Raw genomic sequence first — 23,678 nt, 5'->3', positions numbered from 1 at the left:
AAATTGACGCAAGTACGGTAGACTCGTTCCACAATGATCTGCCAATGACATAAAGGATTGTTGAATTGCTTTTGTCTAGTCCGTTTCAATCAAAAAAAATACTATCAGTAGTTGTTAACAGCGAAGAGTTTAGATCAGATGATCAAGAAACATAATTACGATTTTAGAGAGATAGATGGCTTTTTCTCAGCCCGAGATATCAAGGAAACAGTTATTTCCCAGATATTATGCTGAGGTGAACTCGGAAAGAAAATTCATCACGTCTCCGCCGGGACTCAAACCCCCTCTTGCATACCGGGCAAGCATGCCACCATCTATACCACTGGAGACATGACCTCGCCTTCCTTATTTCATGCACTGTGGCGCGAGGCACTGAAGTAGAGGCATCAGTAGCCTCTCTTAACTTCAGGAAATGGCCCCCGGGTGGGATGGTTTTGAGAGAGAGAAATGGATTTTTCTCAGCCTGAGATATCAAGGAAACAGTTATTTTCCGGATATTATGCTGAGGTGAACTCGAAAAGTCTTGAAGTTAAGAGAGGCTACTGATGTCTCTACTTCAATGCCTCACGCCACAGTGCGTGAAATAAGGAAGGCAGGGTCATGTCTCCAGTGGTGTAGATGGTGGCATGCTTGCCCGGTATGCAAGAGGGGCCTGGGTTCGAGTCCCGGTGGAGACGTGGTGACTTTTCTTTCCGAGTTCACCTCAGCATAATATCTGGAAAATAACTGTTTCCTTGATAACTATGATTGTTGACGGGAACTCTCTCATCACTAACAATAACAAAGTTTCCCAGTGTATTGATTTTTTTTTTTTTTCAAATTTGAATATGTGTACGAAAATTTGTCGCAAATGTAAAAAAATACTGTTGTAACAGATTCGAAATATCCCCAGAAATGATCATTGTAGAGGGATTTATCATGGTAAATGATTTTGTTGTATCAAGGAGAATATAACATTAGACCATAGGTCATTTCAAATACAGTTAAAAATATCATTATAGAGGTATTTATAGTTTCCTTCGCAGTAACTTTTGTTTGCAAAATTCATTGTAATCCCCGATTTACCGATTTACAACAGAGTTTAAATTCTGACGGATCAGTGATTTTAGCAGTAATTGATAATTTTTTCACTTTTGGCATCATATTTGACTACAACTGGCCGTTTCCCTGTATTTTTCTTGATGAAAAATAGTCAGCCTGGCTGAAAAAATCGTAAGCATTGGCACTAATGTAATATAATAGTAGCTACGATTTCGCACTCGCTCTGCCCTTAACCATTTAAGTAGCACCCTGAAATGGTGTGACACACCACATGAGAAATCACCACCTCAATGATTACTTTCAGTGTAATTCTATTCTTGAAATATCTTGGGGCGTGTATTGTATCTTAAAGACTACTGCTGTTCTGTGTTCGCTAAGACAGTGCATAAACCTTTGTTACATTATACATTTTTCTGCGGCAAAATAATTGGCTGGGTTTGCTCAAAAATGCAAAAAAAAACAAAAAAACGTTTGCTTAAAGAATCAAACAAATGCGGTAGGTTATTTTGAGGCGAGTCTACGGTACATCAATCGCTCTATTATCTGTGTTAATCCCGCAAAAATTTTTATAAAAAATTTTTTTTATAGAGAAAAGCAGGAAAAAGCATTTGAAGAGTAATCTTGTTTGTAGCCTTGTTGGGTAAAAAGAGAAATGCAATACATTCGATCTCGAAACATTAACATGTACACTTCAAACATAATCAAAACTTGCAAAATCAAGTTTTTTCCTAACTAGTGTATTTTTGCAATCGTTATTTGTGTGAGAGAAAAGTATCGTTGTGTTGTGTTACTAATGCGTGTGAATGTTTCTGCTTCCCATTTCAAATGTACCGCCAAAGAAAAACTAATATCACTCTGCAATTCCTGTGTGTTCTATGTAAGAGCCAATTACTGCCAATAAAGGATATACAAAAATTATTTGAATAGTCATTTTTGTCTCTTTAAAAAAACACTATGCTATACACATTATGCATTACTATGGGTCGAACCAAATATATTTCACACATTGATGCACCCGTTTCAATCGTTAAGGTGATTCTCAGAGTAAATATGCAGAAAAAAACTTTCACATTCAATCAACATTCAGCTTTCCGTCTAGAATACAGAACGTAACTGCCCATACCCAGCGTTTGATCATCTCGGTCGTGTCCAGATTTGCTCTTCAGAGCAGAGAAGCACTGTAAGTTCTGCCACGATCGATCAATATCTTTGATTCCCAGTTTGTCCAGGAGCTGCGAGGTGGTATTCGGAATCACGGGCTGTAGTAGCAATGCACTTATTCTTAACACTTCCATAGAAATATGAAGCACGATGTTGACTTTGGATTGGCTTACAGTGTCTGCTTCTTTAGCAAGTTTCCAAGGTTTCTGGGACTGAACGAATCCGTTAGTCTTCCGCAGAGAATCCATTATCATCTCGATACCATGAAAAAAATCGCCTTCCAAATAACTTTTTGGCACAGTATCTGAAACAAAATTGCAATAAGCATTCTTTAATTTTCGTCGACCAATTAAATGCCATCTCAGTTTAATAACTTGGTCAAGCAATTTCAAAAGCAGTGCAGAAAACTAGCATACCTGGTAAAGACGATGCAGCATCGATGAGGTCTTGAACATTTCTGTCATATATCAAGTCTAGCGCTGTTTTAGAAAAAGCGGGAAATACTTGTAATTTGTTGATCGCCGGAGCGCAGCAGCGACTCAATAGATTGCCCAGGGTATCAGCTAATTCTGCATTCAACAGCCTGAAGATCTTCGTTTCGCTATAATCTGACAATAATTATGATTAAGAACCACTTCATCATATAAACACTGATTCAGTAAACATTTGGATTTCAGACCAATTTACTGTATTTACTCAAATCTAAAGTACCTGCACCTTCTTCCATCTAAAACCAAACCTATTTGTACATGGGTGTGCGTTTAAAAAATACACGTTTTTGCAGCTGAGAATTGAAGCGAGTTTCATAGGCATGTTGGGTTTGAGTAAATATGGTAAATTGTTTTACGATACGTCATATATAGGTTAAGTTCCTAGCACTTTGAAACTGAATAAATATTGAATGCACTTACTCGAGTCAGACGATGCTGTAGATGCCCTTAACAAGAAGTATCGAAGACCATCGGAACCATATTTTTTTATGAGTGCCCAAGGATCCACAACATTGCCTTTGCTTTTTGACATCTAAAGGAGAAAAAAAAAAGACTAGATGAGCATCATGGCACACGATAGGTACGGTCAATGTTCGTTTTTATCAACTCCAGGGTACGCAACAAAAAATTTGATCATTTCCCTCACCAATCATGGGGGCAAAGTGATTTTTCTGAGGCCCTTATCTGGCAAATTCTCAAAAATTTCAACCTGTTCTCATTTTTGTGAGCCCCTCCCCCCTTCTCTTGAGGTGCCTGGGCACCCAGGCACCTCAAGTCTATACATCCCATAACATGTGTTTACAATACAGGGCTACACATTTTGCATCGAATAAGGATATATTCAAAACAGTAAACACAGAATACTAGATGCTTATTTGCGGGTTGAAGCAAGAACTATGTCTATCCTATGCAAGACTATTACTATCAGTAACGGCCGTATTCACCAACACAGTTTAAAATACAATCGCAGGTTAAACGATTAGCGATCGACACGGATTGGTTGAAATCTTCAATTTAACCAATCCGTTTCGATCTTCAATTCTTTCACCTACAATTGCAGTTTAAACTGTGTTGGTGAATATGGCCATAAAAGAGCTATAGTTATATAACTGACTAACTGTATCCTGTGGATTTGATAATCTGAAAATTGTTCTGCAATGATTTCCCCCATAAAACATGAGGACCCTTTTTGGGAGTTAAATTTTCAGAAATCCCATCCTGGTGATTTCTCTTCATTCTAAAATATAACAGTCACCAAGTTTCGTATTTGTAACTTCTGCTGTTTGGACTCAGCGACGATTGTGTCATATAACCTTTGAAATCCCTCACCACATATGACCCTTTCAGATGTTGAATTTTGAAATATCCCTTTTTAGAGAGAGAGCGAATCTCTCTACATTACAAACTGAAACTCTGACAAAATTTTATATTTATGGCTTCGGCAAAGCATGATTTCTCTATATAACCTTTGAACCCTCTTCAAAAAACTCTTAGTGGGTTTTTACTTCATGAAATGAAACTATTGACCAAATTTCATATTAATAACTTCACTGGTTTCAGCTTGGCGATGATGAATCAATGAGTCAGTCTGGACATGTCATTATATATAGATTTGACAGAAGGGGCCATCTAATGACAAACACAATAACATTCTCTCCAAAGAAGGAAATATGATCCCAAATCTCAACCCTTAGACGTTTAAAATGTCAATATATAGTCTTCCCCCGTTTTTCTTAAAATGCAATACCGACTTTTAACCCTTTCAGATCTGATGGTACTTTAAAGCACACACTAACTTTTAATCCTGTACAACCCCTTACATTCGCTGTTGGGATTGTAAAGTATGAAAGCTGTATCACTACTTTACGATTACCAGATCACAGCAAAAAAGTGTGACAACTGGTTCTTTTTGTTTAAATATGACAAAGATTTATGAATAAAACTTCACTTTAGTAGTCATCATTGTAAACAGTTATAGTTGTAACTTCATAGAGGCGTAATAGCTGAAGTGAATGCATAATATATACATTTTTTACAAGATATACAGAAGACTGGATGTTGTGAAGATATTTATTATTTGAGATCTTAATATATATATTTCAAAGGAAGGAAAAAACTCATTTCTGCCTCTACCGGGAGTCGAACCCGGGTCCCTCGATTGCCGGACGAGTGCTCTGACCACTAAGCTACAGAGGAGATAGAGATTTTCCTCTGCTAGAGCGTATATATGCCGAACGGAACCGTGCAATGGACGGTGAAACCGAACAGCTAATAGCTCATGGACGACGAGCCACCAGAGGGCTATATATATGACAAGAATGTCGCTCTCCACTTGTTAATACAAGATATACAGAAGACCGGATACATACATATAAGATACACATACATATCGAGGGACCCGGGTTCGACTCCCGGTAGAGGCAGAAATGAGTTTTTTCCTTCCTTAAAAAATTAAGATCTCAAATAATAAATATCTTCACAACATCCAGTCTTCTGTATATCTTGTATTAACAAGTGGAGAGCGACATTCATGTCATATATACATTTTTTATTCATTATTGATCCATATTTTGGTTCATGTCATCTATTTTTGTAAAATAATACCTACGTTTCAAATTTGCTTGAAAAACATTATCTCTTGCGGAAAAACATTATCCCTTAATACGATTATAATCATATTAAGATAATGTTTTCCCGAAATACACTGAGAAATCGAATTTCCCGGATGCTATGCTGAAACGAATATTTGGAAAGAAAAGTGAGATTCATCTCCTCCAGGAATCAAACCCGGACTCCTCGCATACTGGGCAAGTAAAGTGACCAATATAACCGACACACTTATAACATGCATTATTAGCGTGAAATGCTGAGTGGAGACATTGCAGCCTCTCTTGGCTACAGTAATTTTCGCCCCCAGGAGGTGCTTTTTGTATTAGGAGATGACGATGAAAAAATAATGCAAATTTGAAAAAATATAACTAACATAAATAAATTACTTAAAAAAGAAGTTTTAATTAAATCAACATGCGAAAGCACCACTTCAACATTGGTAGACTGCAGTAGTAATATTGTTTATGATTTGACAAAACTTGTATTATTTTAGTTCTTTTGAAGTCCAACAGATGGCATTGATATTGGATCACATTTACTACAGAGTGATCCAAAAGTCACGCAATACATTCTGAAATATTTCATTTTTGAAATATCAAGAAATAAATCAAAAAACTATATTAATTCGAATGAAACAGCATTTATGGATACAAAAATGAAGTTTCAAAATGTCACAACATGTTTTAAATATGAGTTTTTTACGTGAATGCAAGCACATATTTTTTTTGCCAGGGGTTTCTGACCACTTTTCCCAGGGTGAGTGAACCTTTTCAATCATTTTCTTTCAGTTCATTGATGGAATGGGGATTATTCTTGCACACATTTGCCTTCAGTTGTCCCCACAAGACTCTGGATACACCCATCCTGAGGGAACATTTCAATATCTCTGAGATCAGAAACAGTGGGGGGTGTCCGGTCCTTCAATATCAATGTCTTCACAAGAAAAAAAATCAGTGGTAACAGATCTGGTAATCTTCTTGGCCACAATCCTTTTGAAATAAGGCGGTCTTGGAAAAATGTAAGAAATGCCATTGTTCTGATTAGGCATACGACAGGTTTCTCTATCCTGTTGAAAAAAGCATAGCTGCCAACTTTTAAAAATGAAAATTAGGGAGATTTTCGCCTGGACCCGCACGTATTTTATACTAAAACCACTCCCTAATAACTACGAAAGGATTTTTCCAAATAAAATAGGGATTTTCCACACATGGAAGTTAAACTCTTGGGATTAAAATCCCTACGCAAAAAATAAGTGAAATTAGAGACCAAAACTTCCAAAGACCAAAAACCTTCTTAATAATACAACAAATAAAGAGCCACTGAGAGTATCAGTGTGCATGGAAAATAAAAAAAAAAATGGCTCACCATTTTGAACAGTATAGTGTTGCTTTCTATGAAAAAATTTCGCATTTACAATCAGTAGAATTTGAGAAAAAATTTTATAATAAGTTGCGTGACTTTTGGATCACCCTGTAGTAATGCATAGAGTGATAGAGTGCCCTCCATCGTTTGATAACATTCTCGCGTGGGTCCATGGCAGACACCAAGATTTTCAGCATCCATGACTATTTGGGAACCGCTGTCCTAGACAAGAAATTTTTGGAGAAAACCTTGAAAATTTCAAAAATAAGCTATGAGCTTTCTGGGCTAGAAAACGCAATTGTCATGAGAGCAAAATGGTTAAACTCTCTTGAAAACGGTCAGATTTTTCAAGTTTCAGACCCCCCCCCCTCCCGATTTTTATCAATTTGATTTGTATATTTCCCTGACTCTTAAAGTCGATAGGAATCCTGTCAGCTCAGTGGAGAAACTGTATTTAAATAAGGAAACAAGTTCACATTTTGAACTTCAAAGTTCGAAAATATAAAACTAATTTCAAAATACTGAATGATCTAAAAATTACTCGAGACCTTCTCATGATCGACAGTCCAATGAGAATGGCAAAAGACACAAGAAGGAAGCTCTATTCCTGCAGCCATTAGAAAAGCAGGCCAGTAAATGCAGTGAAATCTGAAAAAGACAACAGAAGTAAAATAATTAAGGGCTAATGTGAGACATTAATGGAATAATATTAATATGTTAAAAAATTTATTCAGTTCACTCCTGAAATCGAGGACGACAACCAGCTTCCTTTCTTGGATGTTTTGGTTACACGAATGGAGCACGGTTTCCAAACTACAGTATACCCTAATCATTTTGAGGAGCAACCCCACCCCCCCACCCCCACATCAAGGGGTTAACGCACCAACCTCTCGATGAGTATAAAAAACAAGCCTGCCGTTCAGAATCGGCAATAAATTGTAGGTTCCGGTCTAATTAGCCCTCATGGGCAAAAAATGATCAAAATGATCATTTTGCGGCATCCCTATCCCACTAACAACAGATCTTCCCACTTTCCTGCTCAGAAACTAGAAGCCTTCAACACATTCCTATCCAGAGCCATAAAGATCTGCTCCACTCCAGATTTATTGCAGCAATGAATACATCAAAGCAGAAAATATTGACTGGGGCCACCTTCATTCTTTGACGGCACAAATTTTCAGCAAACAGCTTATTTGAGACCCAAAGTTAAGTCAAATCCCACTCACAATTTGATCATTCTTCCTTTCCCCCCCCCCTCCTCCCCAAAAAAACCAGCTTCCATATTGCCAAAATTCTCTGCAGATTCCAAATTTCAGTTGTCTTCTCACCCATTGATAAAATTTGTTTCACCCAACCTAAAGACCCTGTTGATAACCTCACTAAACTAAAGCATTTAGAGAATTTCTTGAAAACGCTGTCTCTCATGTATCAGCCAAACCCAACGCTAACCTGAAATTTGGCCTTTTGGAACATCAGCACAGGAGTTCAAGCGTTCTTCTATATCACAACATTTCTGGACCAAAAATAACCACTTTGACTTTAATTCAGCCAAAATCATTCAAAAATTTTCTTCACCTCTCGACTTAGATATCTTTGAAGCACTTCTCATTCATAATAATAATTCTTCTTCAGTTAACGATTTCTCCAATATTTGGGTCCAATTCTTGAAATTTTACTCCATCTAAAAATTGTAATCGTGTCATCTCATCGCTATCAAATCAAGTTTCTTCCTCTGCCATCATCATCACCATCATGCATCGACCTCATATCTACCATGTGTTGTGTTCAAACGAGTAGTCTGCGCTATAGCAGACTTTCTACCACTAAAGAAGGGACTATATTAGCCTCAAAACTGCTGTTTGGGGGTCTTATTTTTTGAGTTATATTCATGGCTTTTCATCTTTCTCGATATTAATATGTGTCTAACATAATGCGAAAAAACCACACATAGATACAAGATATTTTCATTAGAAGCATTATTCCGAATAGGCAGTGTATGTACATTAACCGTACAAAGGTATAGAATGTGTTTTCTTGAAAGGACTGAAATAATTTAAATATTAAAAAGAAAATGCACGTACTTCAAGATGTCCTTCCCAATGACGTGGCAAGCAGCTGGCCACGTTGAGTTCTCCTTAGGGTACCCTCCAGCTGTCAGGTAGTTAACCAGTGCATCGAGCCAGACATAGATCTGAAATGAAATTTTGTAAAACTCATCATCAAGATCAGCAGATGCCAGCGACTTCTAGCACAAGAACATTTGCTCACTTAAAGCTATGCATTACTGTAGATATATAAATTATAAGTTTATGCTGCCATTCAAGTAAAATAAACACAGTTTATGTCTGTTTGCTTAACCCCTTTACGATCAGCGACATAATATTGGGTCTAAACGCCAGTGGAATAAATTCAAACAAGTTTCCTCTGTTTTCTTTCCTATCTCCTCGTCATTGTAAAGCATTGTTGTAACCCTATGAAAAGTTGTTCCTCCATTTATTTTTATACTCCTATTAGCAATTTTTTCCCCCACATGTGATGTTTATACTTCTATTATATACATATAAGATCAACAGCGAATAGGTAGGGCGATGAAGAAAAGAGAAATCTATTTCGTACATACTTTCTTATCAACTTATCTAGCATACTGTTTTTCATTTGCTTTTTCTCCTCCTTTTCCTTTATCTGACATGTGGTTAGGTTAAGACAAGGTTACCATATTTATCTCTGATTTCGTCAAACAGAGATCATCCAAATTTCTTGCTAGTAGCTTGTAAGCGAAGGGGTAAAACAAAGAGGAAAGTATACAAAGGAATAGAACAGCTTAATATTATTTTTATTATCACAGTAATATGAACAGCAAGGAAAAAGCTGAAGAATATTGTTTCATCATGCAGGGCGTCCATAATTAAAAGACCCTATTTTAAAGTAGCCTACAGGCGAAACCATTCATCAGAAAATTGTGAAATTTTGTGGAGGACCTCATGAAGTGATGGGAATTTGTTTCGGGGGAAAAAATTAGTTGCACATGTCATCACCAGAGGGCGTTTCACTTTGAATACCTGTAGTAAGCATGTAAATTTATGTTATGTCACGCAGCATCTGTTATAAAACCTAGAAACATTCGCGGAGATCTTGTTTCTCAATGTAATTGCTGCTCACAATGACGATAAGTTTATGAGATGCGATTCTTGGCTAAATTATTTTACCGAAACAGCAATTCCACAGAAACTGCTCTACGGAAATATCGGACTTGGAAGAGGATTCGAAAAGGTCCAATGAATGATAAGAACCTTCAGAGTACGATAAAATTTGAAACCACAGGATCGTTGGCTGTTCGTCCTGGAAGAGGAAGAAAAACCTGTTTCTATAAATGCAGTACAGGATGTTTCGCTTCAGGTGGAAGAGGACAGAGCTTCAAATTCTAATGGTAGCATTAGTGTCAGGAGTGTAGCACAGGCGTTGGATAGGTAACGTTCAACTGTCCATAAGATCATGTGAAAAATATCCTCTGATATTATCTGTATAAACTTTCACTTGTGCAGCGGTTGCTTCCATATGATTATGATGCTCGACTCTGGTTCTCACTGCAGTTTCTAGCTCATGTTGAGATCGATTCAGAATGGCCTTGGAATGTCCTCTGGACAGACGAAGCACATTTTCACTTGTATGGTGCCGTCAATACTCACAATGAATATGGACGAGGTGCATGTGTGGTGTAGTAGTAGTAGTCAATACTCACAACTGCCAAATTTGGAAACCAAAAAATCTGCACGCTATCTTAGAGGTTCCACTGCATTCACCAAAAGTGACGGTATGGTGTGGATTTACTGAAGCATTTATTCTCTGTCCCTACTTATACAAGGAGTTACATTCTACAGGTTCAGTGACATGTGATTCGATCACTGGGAAAGCGATATGCATTGCTATTACAGAAGGAAATTGTTCCGGCTCTGCAAGCACACCACTGCCTTGCAGACACAATCTTTATGCAAAACGGAGCTCCTCCACGAATGTTCTTAAAACACATTTTACAAAAGAACGTGTCATCAGCCGGCACTTTCCTAATCTATGACCTTCCTGATCCTCAGACCTTAATCCATGCGATTTTTTGCTTCGGGGCATTTGAAACGTCTGGTAAGCCGTGACAATCCAAGAACTTTACCTGACTTTGAAGGCAGCATTTCACGTCACATGCTGAACATTTTCCCCACACACACTTCGGTCAGTTGTGAAACATGCCATTCGGCGATTTCACACAGTATCTGAAAATGATGGCCATCATGTGGAACACGTTTTGTCGCAGTGACAATTGTAAAAGTGTTTAGCAATTGTTAAAATTGCAAGCATTTGCCTAAATGTGTCATTTCTTAATAAAACACCCTCTGGTGGTGGCAAGTGCAACTAAATTTTCCCAACGAAACAAATTCCCATCACTTTATAAAGTTCTCCACAAAATTTCACAATTTTCTGATGTCTGGTTTCACCTGCAGGCCACTTTAAAATAGGGTCTTTTAATTCAAACCCCCTGTACATGTGGGACTATTCCGTGACACAAAATAATTGCTCTCCTGTGAAGTTAACAAATAATTAACATTTTATTAAATGAACTTGAGAGCGAAATTGTACCTGACCAATGGTTACAACAACAAAGACTCTGGAATATTATACAGGTACATGAGAATATTGGACAACAAAAACATGAGCGCGCCAGACGACTTGAGAGGGCATGCATCACAATAACAATTTTGAAGAATATTGCATCGTCACAATGTCACCACCCAGGGCCACAACTAGGAAGGAGCAGGCAGGTCTGGTGTCCCAGGCGCTGAACCAGAAGGGGGCGCCAAATTCACCCTTTAAGTGCTTCTTCTACATTACAAGGGGTGCCAAAATGCTGGCTGACCCAGGTGACAAAATATCTAGTTGCGGCCCTGGTGTCACCTGTTATGAAAATTGATAAAAGTGACACCACCAAAAGTGAGAGAGCACGTTTCCTTTTTTCTCCCAGTTTCGAAATATGGAAACCCTACTCCTAACATATTTATGTTGGAGTTGCGCTTGTTCTGCGTTCTTTCTGGTGCGCTAACCATCTGTCTTCCATATTTTAAATTGAACGTGGTAAATATTCAATTTAAAATATAAAATTACAAAATGTAAGTATGTTGTAGGTATGTCTGCTCTCTGCAAGGAGACTTTCAAATGGGGGACTGGCTCGCATTCAAGCATCGAAGTTGTTTTTCTATGTACTGTAACAAGTGGATTATTAACAAGCTGATGGTTGCAAATATAAAAATTACTGAGGTTGCTAGAGCTTGACTTTTTCGAAAAAGTCTTGTCGCAATATCAGTAGACAATATACAACTTTTCTTTTGTAAAAAAATAAAAAAACTCATTCAAAATACTCACAGTTTGTGAGGGATCGCCAGGAACCGGGATTCCCCAAGGCAAGCGAGATCTTTGACGAGAAACTGATAAGTCATACAGCCCTTCATGTACCCATTTTCTGAGCTGCTCTTCGAACATCTTTGGCTTTATCACTACATCAAAACAATATACAAATAAATGCCAATTGACGGTGTCCAGAAAATTCATCAACAGAAAATTCACAAAAAAGTAAGTTACTGTATTTTTTGGCCTACGGCAATTATGTTTTAAAAACAAAATTTCCAACTCTCTATGGTGCTTACAGTGATGCAGTGTGTACATTTAACTTCTTCATTTAAAAATAATATTCCCAAAATATGACTACGAAAATCATTTTAAGCTATTGAAAATTGCTTCTGAATATTAAGCAAGCATTTTTTTTTTATATAGTGGAAATCCTATATAACAATACTAGCTTTAATACCTGGCGCTGTCTGAGTTTTCTCTATATATACTGGAGCATTCAAGAAATGCTTTCAATACTCATGAAAGGAAATATTTCATCTATCGCAACTTTTACTGCTTGTAGACACAAAATTCAAGTACAAAAATTGTTCAGGATGATCTGTATTATGTTCTACTGGTATGTGCACTTCCCAACCCCTAACGGGATACACAAAAAAAGCCTCCTTACATATTCCATATATATTTTAAGTAATGTATATATATATAAAGAAGCGCTGGAAAAGTTTGGCCAATTAAAAACACTGCACACAGTGAAAACCTGTCTGAATTCTCCCCGTCTAAACCATACATAAAAAATAAGAGAAAAATTTCTATTCATATAAACCATTGTTACATGACGGTAAAAAAAACCAAATAGAATGATCGATTTGATTCTTAAAAAGTCTCTTCACACTCATCCTTCACTTTTCTGAGGCTTAGTTCGTCCTGGCATAGAGCAGTATGGTTTGGGGACCATCAATCTTTTTCAGTCCATGCCCCACCCCTCCCCTCCCAACCTTATTCAAGAGCCAGACCCTGTACACATCAAATTGAATTTAATCCAAAATAAATTTATAATGAAAAAAAATTTTTTTATACGTTTTAAAGCTTTATATGATTAGATTTGATTTTATAATTAAAAAAACCAGAAAGTGGGCGATCATCCCTCCCAAAAGACAAATAATACGAAAAAAATAGGTGTGCATAAAATACGGGATGATATGTTTATAATTAACTAATTGTATTCTATATAATTAGTTTGATAACTAAATCAAACCTCCCAACACATCACCCTGGGGTAGAGTTCAGTAAGCTTCATTCTTGTGAAAGTTTTATGCATGACTGCTTCAACATCGAGGGACCCACATTCAAATTGATGCCCTGGGATCTCATATTTACCAGGAAGAAACAGCTTACATTTGAAAATCATGGTACCAAATCTCATTCTGTAGGCTCCCTAATGGATATGAAGGCCCCGGGACAATAAGATGACCTTGGTTTCATGGGCAGCTCTACTGGATTCTGAAAGAAGTCACATTTTTTCCCCCCACCATATTTCATATGAAAACTTTATTTCTTCACAGCTCTCTGTGGCCCCCACTTGTCAGGACTCTGATTTTCATCTGTGCCCCCCCCCCCCTTAAAATATCCCAGTATCACAAGGGGGCAACTCACTGCTACTGAGGGAAATAAACTTGGTTGAAGAGCCACTGGAGCACTGGCAGGTGTGCAAGGCTTGAGCTATGAAGAGAAACTTGATTCGTTAAATATGCCTTCTTTGGAACAATGTAGCCATAATGGAGATATGATTGAAATATTTTAATTTTCCAAGAGGATCGATATGATGTGGATCATGAAATATGATAATAGGTAATAACTGTGACTGGGAACATACCATCTTTGCTATACCAATGAAGCAGGTCATCTTTAAACTTGGTCAGAGGAAAAACATAGTTTTCTTCGCTCATCTTCTCCAAGAGTTGGCCACCTTCAGCATATGCCTGATATTATGAAAAACATCAAGAAAAGTAATGTTTACAAAGTTTCATGACTGAAATTCAAATCCAATTCTAACGTTCGGCTGGATTCATTGCAATCAAAGAATGTATTGACATGTGTCTATTCGGCTGTTAAAATGAATTCCAGTTCATTAGGATTCATGCAATTTTCAACTCTTGGAATTACTCATAAGCGGCAGAAATTTCGTTCTTGCTAAATTTGATGACTTATGGTCGTCTTAGCACTAGAATGATGGATGCGGTCATTTGGGCAGCGAAGCTACTTTGACATGTGATTGCATCTAAGCCAAGGGTATTCAACCTTTCAGGCATGGTGGACCAAACTGAAACTTTATGCAACACCCACGTACCACCAACTTGAAACTTTATGCAACACCCACATACCACCAACTTGAAACTTTATGCAACACCCACATACCACCAACTTGAGTATAATTTAGTGACATCTCAATACAAAGGGCTAATGAATCCTCCAGCCCCAGGTTTAATACAAATATAACGCCACAACAGGCAAAATGCCCAACGAGGTGGCTGATAAAAAGATGCCCATAAAAACAAATACAAATATAACGCCACAACAAGTGTAATTATCTGGAGGTGGGTGGGTTTGAACCCATGTACCCTGAACTCTTCCCATCTCTAACTCCCTATCTTACCAACCCACCATTACAGTTTAACAGGGGCGAAAATTGATTGAAGACTTATTTGTTCTGAAATTGTTTCTTTTATTAATAATCAATTTTGATCGCTTCTGAAATAATTTTTTTCACTAATTCCGAAAAAGTTTTTAATTACTAAATTAATTAATTCTGAGATTAAACAATATTAAATACATTTGGGACCCTGAGACTAACAACATTGTTCCTGCTTTTCAACCCCAACCAGTTCTAAACCCTACTCTATCCAACAGTATTTCTCATACCCCTAATGACGTAAACTTTCACCTCTCAAATTTTCATACTCTATTAATAATGCCTCTATATCCCAGGTTTCTCAATATAAATGCCTCTGTGTCATTATTTCAGCAGACTTGTGCCGGAATAGGCATAATGATTATTTCTACCAACAAAATGTCTCAATAATCTCTTCTTCCTTCGCCGCAACCTTAAACACTCTACTCACAATGTAAGACTCCTCTGTTATCAAACCTATATTTTTACAGTTCTCTCCTGTGCCTTTGAAATTTGGTACCCCTACACTACTAGCAATATCGAGAAGCTGGAATCAATACAAAATAAATCCACCCGCTTTATCTATGACAGTTGATCCTCCTTTGTGTCTGTTTCCAAACTAAAATGTGAACTTTAACACCTCTGGTATTATCTCCAAGCCAACATATATCTCTAGCAGACTTGACCATCCACTTAAGATAAACCCTATTTCTGCTTCCACCGATTGCTTTTAATTTAGCTTCTTTCCGCATACTACAGTAGAATCCTGTTATAGCGAACTCTAAGAGATCGTAGAAATCCCTTTGTTATAAAAGAATTCCATGTTTTTTGCGTTATTCCTATGTAAACTTCTCTGGAGATTAGAAAGGTGTTTGTTAAAACGAAATTTTTGCTATAACGTATCCGTTAAAATGGGATTTGACTGTATAGCTAACTGGAACTTGCTCCCCTCCACTGCCGTTGATTCACCCACACCATTCAGTTATTTTTTCACTCATTCTGGAATTATTTTTCATTTTATTCTAGAAATATTTTTCATTTACTTTAGAATTCCTTCTTTCATTTTATTTCACATTTGCTATTTGACAACCACTCTCAAACCCCCGTTATCATCATCATTCTATGGTGTCCCATGCAGGAAGAGCTTAGGAAATTTTGCCCATTGCCCTGACACTAAGTAGTATAACATGAATTGTGGATCATGTAGATATGAAGTAGCAACACACTGTGGAGATTTCCCAGAGGTTTTGCAACAGTTTTGGGAATGGAAGGTATGGTCACTGCTACCATTTTGCCGAACCCTTGTACGTGGGATATTATAGTATAACTGCAACCGATAAAGGCCATATCTTAAGCAGATTCTTCCAGACCACCCAGCCTCTTAATTTATTTAGATAAATAAATGAGGAGGCTACTTCTGTCTTCGATACCCTTTTTAAGAAAAGGAGCAGAGGAGGTCTCCTTGGGATATGTCCAGATGAAGTTATTGAAAAAATAACACATGAGCAGAGAATAGTGTGAATTCAGATGTTTGGTATGATTAAGAAAATTTTCCAATAACGTTTTCAGATAGTATGGCTATTGCAAGTACTTCAACTTGGAAGACGGTAGTCATTTTACCAAGATATAAATGAATCTTATGGTGGTCATGATCGACTCTAGATATGCGGAAGATTGCTCCAGCCCCAGTTTTGGTTATCCTGGAGCCATCAGTGTAGCATTTGATAGCTCCAGTTGGAAAATGTTATCAACAAAACCCAGTGAGATTCTCATTATATGCCGCACTTGTTACGGTGAACTTTTACTGTTCACCGTAATGTACAATGGAAGAATTATTGGATGTTTCACAGTTAAAAATAAACTCAACATTTCTTTTGAAAGTTTATTTCAAAGCTAATGATGAACAAATAGCCAAAATCCTTCTGTCAATTTACACAAGTTGTAAAGTCAATTTTCTTTCATTTTTCAGAAGCACCGATCACAAGAAAGCAAAATAGAATTAGTTACAAACCTTATCAACTCCAAAATGGGGCTAAAAATGCCTCAGATAAGGAGTATGTTTTGGATTTGTGAAAGGCGAGGAAGAAAATGAAAAATTTCGTCAGAGGTGGAAACCTGAAAAACAAGTCTAAGTCTCATAGAAGGGTGAGGAGAAGAGTAAAGGGAGAAAAAAAGATTAGTCAAAACTTGGACAAATCTATTTTGAGGAAAAGAGTAAACATGATTGCTACGGTGGACGAGTTAGTTATCTCATTTAAGGGTTTCCCCAGCACCGATTTACTGAAAAAAAAGTTACCCCATTTCCAAAATATTAATTTACTTTTGTTGACCCGTTTACAAGACCAGTTCAAAATTTTGAAACTAGCCGAGTGGAGGCAGCCGACAACTTACTATAGTGGTAGCATGGAATTAATATGTTAATGTAGAATCGTTTAAATCATGCATTTGGTATCCCTCTACCCATGATATTCTACAATTTTTAAGGACTTTGGTCTATGTACAGAATGATTATAAGGTTGTGATTTCAAAATGCTATAAAATAAAAGCCACTAGTCAGACTGATGTGTAAAATTTACATCAATACTCCTGAAAAAAATGTAATTTTGTTTGGCGAAGTAAAAAATTACATAAAATTCACCAATAGGTGGCACTGCACTCATGAATCTCAGGAAATTCACTCATAGAATGGCCATTTCTTCAGGAGTATTCATGCAAATTTTATACGTCATTCTGACCAGTGGTATTCATTTTAAAGTCTTTGAAAGTTGCAACTGAAATTATGGTCAACCTGTATATGAAAATAAAAAGCATGATTTTTTGTCAAAAAATATGAACTTTAACAGCAGAAGAAAAAAAAGGAATACGTACCGTAACTTTCCCAGAAGAATCTTTTACCTCTTTTATTTGAGAAGGTGGAACGAATGTTTCTTCCGTCACGTTGTACCATCCCTCGTATTTTCCTTTGAATATGTAACCATTTCTTTGGAGTCTTTCCTGTGCAACAAAAAACAATTATAAACGATCATGTATCATAATTTTTAGTTAATATCCGATTAGTTATCTTTTCATAACATTATACAATATAATTAATGCAGGGTTTCTGGATGAAGTAGGATTGCATCTGATTTTTGAGAAGCTCCTCCACTTCACAAAGTGTTGCAGAAGATGAGAAAAGTAAATAAATGAAGAGCAATCATCAAGTCTTTGTGGGGAAAAAAATCAGTTTGCATGAGCTTCTACCACTTTTCAGAATGATATCCAATCAGAAGTCGAGTTCCAGTCATATTTGCTGCAACATTTCTGGAGTGACATATACCAGAGACACATTAGTAGGATGATGTGCCATGTGGAGACATTGCAGCATCCCTCAACTACTGCAATAACTGCCCCAGTTAGCAACATTATGCAGAGATATGATGCCGTTATTCTACTAATGTGTGTCATAAGGGAAAAAAAGTTGTGTCTCTGGTATATCAGTGAGCCAACTTGCCCAGCATGTCAGAGGCACTGACTTCTATTCCCAAAGGAGACAGCATGTGTCGTGGGCAGATTAAGAAAAGAAAGAAAAAGAAATAATACTTGTTATTCTGACAAATAAGTCCTTCAGATCATGAATCGTCCTGGTGTAAATACCGTACCAAATCATTAGAAATTTCGCGTGAGGTCCATGTTTGGTTAAGTAGTAGAAGTACTGTCTTTAATGTATACCTGGAACAGGATTCTTCAACCTTTCAGACACCGGGCTATATTGAAACTTCCCACTAGCCCGCCAATTTATGTAATTAGTGAAATCTTAATAGAGGTGGCCAATGAAACCTCAGAGTTTAACAGTGACAAAAATAATTGAAAACATTTATTCCCTGAAATTAGTTTTTTTCATAAATTTCAGTCAGTTCTGAAATAATTATTTTCACTAATTCTGAAAAAAGTTAAATTCGGGAGAATAGTGCTTATTAACTTGAACGGACTCATGAAATATATATTACATCATCTGAAGGAGGGAGGGAAAGGAAAGTTTCTGAGGAGGGAATCAAGTTTGTCATTGATGAGAGTGTAGGTAGAAGCAGTATCTTCACAACAAAGTGAAACTGTCTCCTGTGATAAAACCCTTTTTCCATGTCTGCTCGCAAAAACTGTAGAATGCACAATGACGCAATTATATAATTTGTCTTTTCTTTTGTTCTTTCAAACCGAACACAACTCCAGTTGCCATCTAGGGGCACTTTACTACTAACTGAGTTGTGCTGGAAGTGTGAGTGTGTGTACCTAACAGTCTGAATGCAGATATGGTGTTGTGGGTGAATTAGTGCTGTCCTCTATATTTTGAACTGTGAGTGAAGTGTAATGATTGAACATTTGTAGTGTTGTAGGGCTGTTGCTCTCTGTGGCAAGACTTTTTAACCGGAAGATCAGCTTGCATTTGTGCCTTGAAGTTGGGAGCCACAGGAAACTAACTTCAGCCGACCATCACTGTGGCGATGGTGGGGTTCAAACATGGGTCCTTGAGATGTGGGTCCATCACTGACTACTCCACAACCACAGTGGCTATAAAATTTGTCATAAAACTCTTAAGAGTTCTGCTGCCAAATTTTTTTAGCATCGCCATACAATGGGACATTACCAATTTGCACTTGCCATTTGAAACCGGACACCCTGTATAATAAAATTACAAGCATATTTTCATTACGAACCCAAAAATTTTGAACTGCCACAGCATGAGAACTGTCAGTTGTGCGCACGAATCTTGTGAAAGAAACATCAGTCTCCTCGAATAGATCCTAACATATAAATTATAAAGAAAAAGGAAAGTCAGTTACATAAAGAAAATATAAGAAAAAGAAATAAAAGCATTCAATTGAAACAGGATACATATATTCGTACCTTGAACTGTGTTGATATCTCTCCACAAAACGTTTCTGGGTCTTTACTGGCAGATTTGGCAGCTTGAAAAATCTAACAACGGGAAATTAAAGAATTAAAACTTTTGAGCCTTTGTAGAAAATTAGTTCATATCTGAAAGAGATTTTATTCTATGAATTTTCAAAATAAAACGATCAGCCCACATTGTAACTGTGCGACAATGGTGTGTGAAGTTATGACTATTTGGAGTAAACTCAGATCGGGATAGTACAGTACTTGATAGGGGCAAAACAAAATTGTCTTTCCAGGAATGCTTTGTGGTCATGAAGTTTCCACGACAAGCTTTTTGGTAACTTGAGTTGTGTAGCTTAGCAGCCAACAAATCTCATTAAAATGTCAAAAAAAAGTCAAATGCTTTCATCATACTATCAATCACTTGATCACTCACTCTTCATATGGCCAATTAGTCATTCATAAGGTCACTCACTCATACAGTCAACTGCACACTCACTTGGTCACTCATACTATCATTTTTTTACTAACAAACTTTACGTCAGGTTGCACTACATGTACACGCACATTCCCGCATGTACCGATTCGTTGGGGGTTCGTTGTGGGGGGGTTCCGCGGCGGGGGGGGGTGCATGTGTGGTGTAGCAGTAGTAGGTAGGGCCTCCAAAAAATGGCTCGGGGATCCATGATGTTCTTAGGTCAGCCACCTCGTTGGGCGGTTTGCCTGTTGTGGCGTTGTATTTGTATTTGTATTTGTATTTGTTATGGGCAGTATATTTACATTTTATAATAATTAGTTTTCCATGATTATTGTTCTTTTGTATGTGAGTGTGTGTGTGAGTTGCTGTATTTTAATTACATTTGACATCCATATTTCTCATGGGCATCTTTTTTTCAGCCATGTTTGGGCGTTTTGTCTGATGTGGCATTTGTATTTGCATATATATTCATGTGACCATTGTATTTTTGAAGGAAGAAAACTCGTAAATTACTTTGAGGCCATGTTCATCTGTTCCAGTGGAGAATACAACGTTCCTCCCCATCAACCGATGCATCCTGGCGAAAGCATCTGCATAGAGACATGACTGTAGGTGTCCAATGTGCGGAGCTTTTGCATGAAAACATAATGCATAATTAGTGGTCATGACTAATAATAATTATGGTTATTAACAGTTGGAGAGATTTCTCTGAAAAGTTTATTCCTGCTCAGAGGTATCAGAAATGTTTCAACACTGTGGGTGCTCTTCTGGAGTTTTATGTGGGAAATTTTGATTTATGAATAAATCCTGTGGGTGTTCAGAACCCCCGAAGCAGAATGTGACAAAATCTGCAATGTACATCGCAGAATAATCAGTTCCATTTTAAAACTAAAAATTCACATGACATCATGCTTTTGAGTCATATGCTGACAACGAAGGTGTTGAACAAACTCGAGGGAAAAATCATGGCCTGGCACGGTAATATTAGAAACAAAAATGTAATCTATCACAAGAAGCAAATGTACATTTCAGTGATGTTGAAAAGTAATTTTTCAGAACACTCAAAGAAACGCAAAGGAAACTATGCGGCTTCTCACTTGCTTCATCCCTGAAGCACCAGAAACACCTTTGACATAAATTTATTAATAAAAACCATCTTATTATACATCATCTTCACATAATAAGTGTAAGTGATGATGGCTCATGAATAAATGCAGTTTTGTGGATTGAGTTATCTGGCATAATCATGAATGGTAAAATAATTCTGGACCTATTTTCGTCAGCTTGGACAGGCTTTATTAACCTCAGTTGAGACAGAATTTTCAACACTTTGCAACAGATGGCACCCCGATTCGCATCCAAAGACCACTTGGATGCAGCAAATACAAAGGCGAACTCTCCGAACGACCAAACATAAACATCACCTCTCCACAACTCATTTGTGTAAATTCTGATCATGAGGTCCTGATGACGGCTCTCCATTGTAGAGCCGAAATGCATCGACGATTTGACCAATTAAATTTTATTTGTCTTAAAAATGTGCCAATTTTTATATAAAAAAGAAAAAGTAAAAGTGAGACAACCCTGCTTTGAAAAAACAGAAAATTTTTTTCAAAAGCAGGATGTATGGTCACCCACATTCTCACTTCCTTGGTAAGCAATGGTGCGGCACTTTTTTCTAAAAAAAAAAGTTAATTGAAGGGTCCCTTGGACTATAGCCTTGAAAGCTTCCTGCTGGGGTTGTCATCAGGGGGAGCGGCACATGAAGCTTTGCACACCGTGTGACAGATAAACTTGAGCCGTCCCTGTGTTTTGATAATTCTATAACTATTTTTCATTATAATTGTAGATTTTCATCAATTATGAAAATCTGTAATTATGTTTTTAGCATTTCTGTAAATTCTGTAATTATGTATACTCTATAGATGCCAAATTTGGCCTCTTGAAATATGTAGCCAATATGAAATCATGCATAGGTCTCAAAAACTGGTTTGACTCTGGATCCCCACGAATTCATCATGATGGCAGTTTTGAATGTATCAAATGCACAGCATTATTATTGAACCCGAAAGACATTTCCCAATTCTAAATACAGCAGTACAAATTCCCAGTGGCCAGAGCTCTTTAACATATTTTTTTTCTTGTTTTTTTTGGAACTTAAATCGTTTTTCTATGTAAAGTAGCTATTTCTAAAAATGGTCAGAAGGCCACATTCAGCCCACAGGTCATGGCTGAAGATCCTGGGATCAGAGTATCAGCTACAATTTCCTACTGAAATATTGTGTATGGAAAAGAAATTAAACCTTAAATGCAGCTGGAGTACACCAGTACCCTATGCCAGCATTTGCGTCTCTAGAGCAGAGGTCTTCAACCTTTTTCCAGCCATGAGCACTGCCTGTGGCCATCATCAAAAGAAGAGCACACTTTTCGCAAGTTAAACATACAAATGCATGAAATGACGATTTCATTCCTTGCAATACCTCCAAGATATTTAATTGGAACGTGACCAAGTGCTTGAGAGCACGAAATCGGACATGAGCATCAAACACTTGAGCATCTAGGCACTTTAGGAAGCACCATAGTGCTCACAAGCAACAGGCTGAAGATGCCTGCTCTAGAGACACACACTGGCAAGAGAGGACATGCACCGAGTTAGGTAGATGCCTACTCAGCTAACTCACCTCCGTTGACATAGAATATTGGCGTCGTTACAAAGTAAGGCAAGCTGCTTGAATGGCGGGTTTGGAATCCACAGAATTTCGCCAACCATCTGCTATTCATGTGCATTATTCAGACCTGGATTCAACGAGGCTGTAGAAAAAATATCATAAAGAGAATTATTATTCGAAAACTTCATAGCAAACAAAAAAATTGATTCAACGATTTTTGAGCGACTGTTTGTTTTTAATAATTTGATATCCCTGTTCTGAATTGAAATTCTTGATGCAAGTATCTCTCATTTGGAAGCCTATACATTTTTAAAAGAAGTAAGATGGCAGCCATCAAATATGAGTTACAAGTAGTTTCCGAGCTATTAGGCCATGTTTCTAAGCAAGGCATTTTCTTCCAACATTTCATCCACATCTGTGGCAGGTTTCTGCTGAGGTTAAATGTATACATCTAGGTTTTGCACATCTAGTGTCATCAAGTTGTTCTCTATGTAGACTTTTGCGACTTGATCGGTCACAGAAGAGCTGCGTGTGAGGTCTTTCTTTCAAACTGAGAACAACAAGTCTATCACCATGGGCAATTTATTACCTAGAAAGTTGTGCCGGAAGTATAAGTGTGTGTACCGAGCAGTCTGAGTGGGTATATAGTGCTACCTGATTTTTCAGCGCAGCCATCTATACTTCAGAAGTGATGCAAGTGATTGAATATTTGTACTGTTTGTAGGCCTGTTGCTCTCTGTGGCGAGACTTTTTAAAGGGGAGATTGGTCTCGCATTTGCACTTCGAAGGTGGGGACCACAGAAAACCACTTAACCTTCAGCCGACCATCACTGTGGTGACAGTGGGGCTCGAACCCGGGTCCCCACGATGCAAGTCCATGACTATGACCCCTCGACCACCACAGTGGCTGCATGTCGGGTCTAGTTGTGATTGGC

General features: G+C 37.5%; 1 protein-coding gene across 1 annotated transcript; it reads right to left on the bottom strand.

Moving 5' to 3' along the window:
• Positions 1-1,956: 1,956 nt before the first annotated feature.
• Positions 1,957-22,877, bottom strand: MetRS-m (Methionyl-tRNA synthetase, mitochondrial). The gene is made up of 12 exons (XM_089254375.1): positions 22,756-22,877; positions 20,588-20,703; positions 19,606-19,677; positions 19,416-19,502; positions 17,593-17,718; positions 13,930-14,035; positions 12,072-12,202; positions 8,747-8,856; positions 7,214-7,313; positions 3,114-3,225; positions 2,619-2,810; positions 1,957-2,506 (listed from the first exon to the last, which is right to left on the bottom strand). The coding sequence occupies exons 1-12, from the start codon at positions 22,859-22,861 to the stop codon at positions 2,118-2,120; spliced, it is 1,647 nt and encodes a 548-aa protein (XP_089110501.1). The 5' UTR covers positions 22,862-22,877; the 3' UTR covers positions 1,957-2,117.
• Positions 22,878-23,678: the final 801 nt, after the last annotated feature.

Source organism: Pholcus phalangioides, unplaced genomic scaffold (genome assembly GCF_987345545.1).
Source record: "Pholcus phalangioides strain wild (caught in Gottingen) unplaced genomic scaffold, Ppha-v1.0 ptg000041l_1, whole genome shotgun sequence".
Lineage (NCBI taxonomy): Eukaryota > Metazoa > Arthropoda > Arachnida > Araneae > Pholcidae > Pholcus > Pholcus phalangioides.
Note: the sequence above shows the minus strand (reverse complement) of the source record. Positions and strands in the feature narration are given on the sequence as shown.